This window comes from Oryzias latipes, chromosome 10, assembly GCF_002234675.1.
Source record: "Oryzias latipes chromosome 10, ASM223467v1".
Classification (NCBI taxonomy): Eukaryota; Metazoa; Chordata; class Actinopteri; order Beloniformes; family Adrianichthyidae; genus Oryzias; species Oryzias latipes.
Genome location: NC_019868.2, coordinates 880,584 through 888,026, shown reverse-complemented (window position 1 = coordinate 888,026; position 7,443 = coordinate 880,584). Strand labels below are relative to the sequence as shown.

At 38.5% G+C, this 7,443-nt stretch overlaps 1 protein-coding gene across 1 annotated transcript in view; it reads right to left on the bottom strand.

Annotated features, from left to right (window-relative positions):
* Positions 1-668: 668 nt before the first annotated feature.
* Positions 669-7,443, bottom strand: part of LOC110014735 (putative nuclease HARBI1) — a 14,803-nt gene continuing 8,028 nt past the window's right edge. The window contains exons 3-6 of the mRNA XM_023959444.1: positions 1,552-1,878; positions 1,315-1,443; positions 1,135-1,239; positions 669-1,045 (exon numbers count right to left, since the gene is read on the bottom strand). Coding sequence (XP_023815212.1) covers positions 669-1,045; positions 1,135-1,239; positions 1,315-1,443; positions 1,552-1,878 — 938 coding nt within the window. The remainder of the gene's footprint in view (positions 1,046-1,134; positions 1,240-1,314; positions 1,444-1,551; positions 1,879-7,443) is intronic.

Sequence of the window (7,443 nt, the reverse complement as noted above, 5' to 3'; positions counted from 1 at the left end):
AAATTGTGTTTCCTAAAAGTAATTGTTACATTAATCTAATCCAATGTCCCTGATTTCATTTTCATGTAGATGCAATCCTGCAAGAATTAAAAGAACATGGCAGCAGTTAAAAATGAAGTATAAAAACATAATTCAATCTGGTAAAATTTGAGCATGTCATTGATGTAGGCTTTGTTGACAATATTTGACATATGGAACATCTACATAGCAATACATATCTAATCTGGAGGTGGAAGGTCCATCAAACTCCTCTGCACGGATGAACACAGTTCAGTGACTTACAGTAAATGCCAGAGTCTTATTCTATGGAATTCATGTTGAATGAACACGATTTAACCTCACACTACTGTATTTTCAGTTACCAGTTAAGGAGTTATATAGACTTCATCTTATTAAACAAATTGGGAAAACTGATAAAGAGATGTCCTACTTAGATCGACAGATCCTTAAGTCAGATCTGGAAATTGAGATCCTAAAACACAAGCTACAGGTATGGTGTGTATTGTGATTGGTGAATTCTATAAAGGTTTTGGATGAATATTGAATTCTTACTGTTGCTTTTCAATTTGTAGGAAATAAGGACGACCAAATAAATTATGACTTGTATTTATTCGTTGTGGGATTCTTTTTTGTTAATATTTTTTTTTCTTCTTGTTGTGGTGGTTGATTCAATCTGAGAAGGAATGGTGGAATATAAGGTCTCGGACCACCCTTCCATCCTGGAAATGTGGAGGGTGGTTGGGGTCTTCCTCTGGGTCTTGTATGTGTAGGGCAGGGTGTTGTTCCCCTCTAAATATGGCAATATTATGGAGAACTACACATGCCACAATGATGTCACAGGCCCTCTCAGGGGAGACCCTGAGGTGACGTAGGCACTGGAAACGTGCTTTCAACAGGCCTATGGTCATCTCCACCCTGGCTCTAGTCCTGCTGTGTGCCAAATTAAAGCGCTGCTGTGGGCCTTGTTCAGGTTCTGGGTGAGGGGTTAGAAGTTTAGGTTGGCATGTGTAACCTTTATCCCCTAGCAGAAAGCCATCAATCTCTCCTGTATTAAAAAAAGACAAAAACAAAAATCATATTGCTTATGTGCTACATTTAAGTGCATGTGTAAATGTAGTGCATACATTTACTTACCACATTCCAGTCTGTTGCTTAGGGTGGACTCACGAAATATTCGTGAGTCATGAACAGAGCCGGGCCACTTGGCTTCAACATTGGTGATGATATGTGCAGCATCACCTATAATATTTACAGTGGAAAGAATAAGACATTTCAAATGTAGCATTGCTAGGTTGATTCACCATCATAAACTGCATGTAACTCTATTTACCTGCACATTAATACTGTGGATTGACTTTCTGTTTACATAGTCCGCCTCATTTTCAGTTGGTGCAATGATGGGTATATGTGTGCCATCAATGCATCCAACCACATTTGGAAAACCTGAAGGTAATTTTAATTAGGTCACTTTCAGAGGATGCAGTAAGACATTATTAAGTGAACATAATTGTTCAGCATAGACACATTTGAACTGATTTGAACACTACAAACCAGCAATCCTGTGAAACTCCTCTTTGATGGCTCTCAGGGGTTTGTGCCCAGGAAACACTATAAGAATTCGCAGAAAGCGCTTGAGAGCGAGGCACACTTTCCGAACAGCTCTGCATACAGTGGCTTTACTAATATGCTCCGCATCCCCGATACTGTGCAGAAAGCTTCCATTAGCAAAGAAACGTAAAGCTGCACAAAGTATCTGCTCGGATGTAAGAGCACGTCCACGATGGCTGATGTTAGTAATGTAAGGCTGGATGAGATTGTGTATATATGTCATTGACTGCAACGAAAAACGGTAACGCTCAAACAAAAATGTATGGGGAACTGACAAAAACTCGAGTCTAGGTCTCAAAATCCTCACACGACATAAATGTAATTCTCTAGGAATTAATGCAGCCTCCTCGTCTACTGGATCCTCCAAAAAAGGACAAGCCATTCTTGTTACTTGTCTCTGTGTGACGGAAATGTGGGCAATGAAGGTTAAAGCGAAAAATACCGCTTCGTCTTTAAATAGGGGAGGGGACCGGTAGAAACCTTGAGTTTAGAGGATAAAACCTGCTCCCGAGCAGGTTAGGTTCACAGCGTAAGTAACCATGGACACTGACTCTGAGTTTAAGTTACCTCTTTTTCAGAAACGGGTTTGACTTACTCTGCTTTCTCTGGTTTAAAAAACCTCCCATTCTGAAACGGAAAACCCAGGGTTTCCCTAATTTCAGGGTTAACGCACTCAGAGTTTACACTTAACCTCCTTTCTGAAACAGGCCCCTGGTGTACCGTGGGAAATGACCCATTCACTGATCTAAAAACATTTCCCATCTCCAGGATATCAGCTCTGTGTTCATCCAAACAGGTGCTGATAAAACACTGAGAAATTAGGAATATGAAAGATCATAAAATACTTTTTCTTTGTGTTTATTTGATCCTATTAAAGACATTTTGAGAAGAATGATGGTACTGCGAGTTAGCCACAGCTTCAGCTGTGTTTTCGGAAAAGTCCCGCCTCTTTAACTGTCTCCGCCAATCATTCTTGGAGTCTCAATCACACGTCATCAGTCTGACCAATCAGAAGTGGTTAAAGTCGTCACTTCCTTATTCCGATTCTGCTCATAAAGTCTCTCAGTTCTAGCAAAAATACCAGCTAAGGCTTGTCTTTAGCCTTTGCACCAACATTGAAAAAAATATAAAAAATAATATTCACTATTTAGAAAGACTATATTTAGGTTTTTTGTGCGGGTACATAAAATTGCATGTTAATAAACTGAAGGAAAAAACAACTACCAGGGTAAAATTTCCAATAATTTAGTTGGAAATTATTACAGAAAACTAACTTAACTTTTATTGCATCTTTTAGAAAAAAACAGCTGCAACTTCCAGCTTTTTCTGCCACAATTATAACAAAAATGCATGTGAGATTTTTGAGGGACTATACATCAATACAGACGAGGAGTTTCTCTTTTTTTAATTTCTGGATGCTGGTGTGCCGTTGGATTTTTGTCAAGGATAAAGTGTGCCTTGGCTCAAAAAAGGGTTGAAAAGAAAACTGCTTTAGTGGTTACTCCAGCAAACCAGCTTTCACTGATCAGCACATTTTGGTTTGGGAGTTTTTTACGCCTGTAAATTTGTCTTATTAAATCATTGCATTTTGCTGATCTAAGAAAGAAAATGGTTAACACTTCCAATTGAATTATTTTTTAAAAATATATATACACAGTACAGTATTTTTTTATAAGCTGGCATCAGATAGTCAAATCATACAGAATCAATAGGACAGGCATGAAAACAGAAGCAATTTTGCCGACATACTGCTGCTAAAATGAGCTGCCTTACATCCGTGCTCTGTGTTCTGCTTGAATGAATTTGTCTGCCGGCTCCCCCTTTGTTGAGCTTCAGCAGAAACCAATAGAGAAAATGACAGGAATATATAGAGAGCGGCATGGAAAGCTACGGTCTGCCAGATGCTCACTTGTCACAGAGAGGACACAAAAGAGAAGCCAAAGGACTCAGGGCTGCAGATCATCTTCACCTTGCATTTCTTCATCTTGTCAGAGGCTTACAAACTGAGTGATGTCAGACTATAGGAGCAGCTAAATGATTAAATCCCCCAAAGAATCCAATTTTTTTAAAATAACCAAAACTGAGAATAACCAAAACAACCAAGCTTGTCATGAAAGGCAGTCACACTTTGTAGGTGATGCTTTTATTTGTAATTAAGTGCGGATTACCAAATGGGCAAGCTTTTTAACAAAGCTGGCTTTCATTTATTTAGTTTGGAAAGCCGATGTATTAATTCAAATGAAAGCTGCAGCATTAACACAGTATTGTGAGTGGTTCAGAGGAGCTGCATTAATTAGCTTTTTGCTGTTGTTAATCTATTTCACTGAAAATTAAAGGAAAGAGCAATAAAGGAATGCTGCTCAAGTGATCATCTTCATTATTTGGTTTTAAGATCCGCTCTTTCTCTCAGAAGTGTGAATTAGGTATTGAGCTGATGCTTAAGCAGAGCAAGTTTGATAAAAAAGATCATTAAGGCAGAAAATGAAATAAGAAAAATGCAGAGAAGGCAGAGTGGAGGTAAGAAAAGAAAACACAGATTAGATTAGATTTGTTTATTAATCCCACGAATAGGAAATTTCCTAGTCACAGTAGCATGGAGTTTGGCACAAGTATGTACAGACAGTAATTAACAAAATATACATTTTAGAAAGAAGGTCATAGTACAAATGCACATTTCACATATTTTCTTTCTGATCAGGAAAAAGAATTTGTCATACATCCGCTTTATAAATTACAAAAAAAAATCCGCCATGTCACAACATGGAAGTTTTTTTCACCCATAATGCAAAGTCTTATGCAATTCTCAAAGGACAATTTCATTTGACATCCTTTGAGATTCACCCACAAAAGGGCAGGATAGGCTTCCGTGACACTGGAAGGGTTTAAATGGAAGAAGATGAATGAATGAATCCCTTAAGATTATCAAAAAATATAAAAAAATAAATACAACTTTAACAGGGTGGACCAAGTATTGTTTTAAGTAAATCAAAGGAAGAAAAAGACCCACAACAACAATTAAAATAAACTTGTTAAATTTAACAATCACCATAAAATTTCCATAATTTATAAATACATTTTAAAATATCAATGTGATTTTCTGGATATTTTTCTCATTTTGTCTCTTATAGTTGAGGTATATCTATGATGAAAATTACAGACCCCTCTTGCACAATTGGTGTCTGACTGAATACTCTTTTGCTCTAGATGTTAACCTGGCTGGGTAGCTCGGTTGGAAAGGTGCAGGACTGGCACGAAGAAATCCAGTGTTCAATTCCTAGGGAGGAATGAACAATTAATGACAAGCAATGTCATTGGTAATTTATATATATATATATATATATAAATATATATATATATATATATATATAAAATGGTGACCAATTAACCCACCTACGCTAATTCATAATATGAGAGACAGTGAACAACATGTAACAAAAAAGTGTGAAACAACTGAAAATATGTCATATTGTAGGTTCTTCATAGTAGCCACCTTTTGATTTGATTACTGCTTTGCACACTCTTAGTATTCTGTTGATGAGCTTCTAGAGGTAGTCACCTGAAATGGTCTTCCAACAGTCTTGAAGGAGTTCCCAGAATGCTTAGCACTTGTTGACCCTTTTGCCTTCACTCTGCGGTCCAGCTCACCCCAAACCATCTCCATGGGTTCGGGTCCAGTGACTGTGGAGGCCAGGTCATCTGGTGCAGCCCCCCATCACTCTCCTTCTTGGTCAAATAGCCCTTACACAGCTTGGAGGTGTGTTTGGGGTCATTGTCGTGTTTAAAAAGAAATGATGGTCCAACTAAACGCAAACCGCATGGAATAGCATACCGCTGCAAGATGCTGTAGTAGCCATGCTGGTTCAGAATGCCTTCAATTTGGAATAAATCCCCAACAGTGTCACCAGCAAAACACCCCCACATCTGCCTGGTTCCCACTCACAGTGTGAACCTAGAATATGACATATTTTCAGTTGTTTAACACTTTTTTGCTATATTTATAATGTTTTATATATCTATAAATATATCTATATCTATATATCTATATCTATATCTATATATATATATATATATATATATATATATATACACACATATATATATATATTATTCCAAGGACTCGACATTGAAGAACAAACCGCCCGTGGAGGGTGAGAAAAAAAACACAAACACCCAACACACATGTAGAGAACCGATCTACAACATGTGGACACGTAAAAAATACATAAAAGCGTTACTAAAAAGGTGAGTTTTGATTTTTTTTTCTGAAAAACCTCCATAGTGAATGAAGCTCTCACATCCTTAGGCAGACTGTTCCACAGGTGAGGCCGTCATTGCTGAAATGAGGCCTCGCAGTGGGTTTTAGTTCTGACTTCTGGGACCAGCAGCAGACCTGCACCAGAGGACCTGAGGGCTCTGGCAGGATCATAAACTAAAAGTAAATCTGATAAAAATGAAGCACCCATTCCATATAAGCTTTCATAAACCAATAAAAGAACCTTAAAATCGATCCTAAAGCTGACTGGCAGCCAGTGCAAAGATTTCAAAATAATATGCCCTTTCTTTCTGGTTATAGTAAAAAGGCGTACAGCTGAGTTTTAAACAAGCTGCAGCCGATTGATAATATTTTTCTTAATACCATAAAGAAGAGCATTACAATAATCTATAGGTGTCATAAAAGCGTGGATTAATATTTCAGTACTGGCTTTGGAGAGAAAGGGTCTCACTCGGGCAATATTTCTAAGATGATGAGAGGCAGTCTTGTCTCTGTAACTTGGTTTGTGTGCTTCAAAGGTAAGACCTGCATCTAAAATCCCAGCGAGGTTGTAAGGATTCCGTGGTTTTATTCTTGGTCATGTTTTTGGTTTTCATTTGTCAGTCACTCCAGTTTCAGGTTCATGATCCACAGCTGTCTTCAGTTCAGTTAATTACCCTCAGCCAATTTAAGTGTCTTGGTTTCTTATGGAGTTAATTCAGTCTCAATAATCAGAAATGCACACGTTTCTGGTCATCCTTGTCAAGTCATCTGCTCTGTTGTATCACCTTTTTGTTTTGACCCATAGTTTTGTCATGTTTCAATTTGTTTATTAAATGTTTTATTTTTTGTCACCAAGTCTGGTCTCCTGGTCTCATTTACAGTGTAGGGTGTAAGGGATCAAATTCAATGAAGAATTTCACTTTGCTTCACACGGTGCACCATAAAAATATGCAGCGTGAAAAGGATGAATTTAAAATATTCTATCCCAAAATTGGCTGGAAATTATTGATTTTATTAGTCTCTCAACCACAGGCTGTGGTATGCTTTAAAGGTAAATGATTAACCCTTGTGCTGTCTTAGGGGGAAAGAAAAGCATGGATTAAAAAAAAGGTAAGGAGGGGGGGTCATTTTAAAAACGCATACCCCCCTTTGGTATTGACCCCAGACAGGTACACCCCGTACACCCTCCCGCAATCGAAGAGGGTCGAGTTCCTGAAAAAATTTTTTTGTACGTTTCAGGCACCCTCTATATCCCCGACTGGTAGAGGGCGCCAAACCCCCCTTTTCTTTTTGTCCCCGTCCAGCAGAGGCCGCCATTTCTCCATTTTAGTTATACCCCCCGACCACCAGGGGTCTTGTTTTCCACCGTTCATTTCTATACCCTGCCTCTAGGGGTCACTAATACCCCATTCTCTTTTATTGCCCTCAGCCACCAGGGGCGCCACTTATTTAGCAACCACCTTCCTCCCGCTGGTTCGTGGGGTTCGATTGACCCCAAGTTTTTTTTTTTTTTTTTTTTGTGTGTGGCCACTGAGGGGATTGGCGCTGGCTCATGGGGTGCGATTGACCCCAAGTTTTTT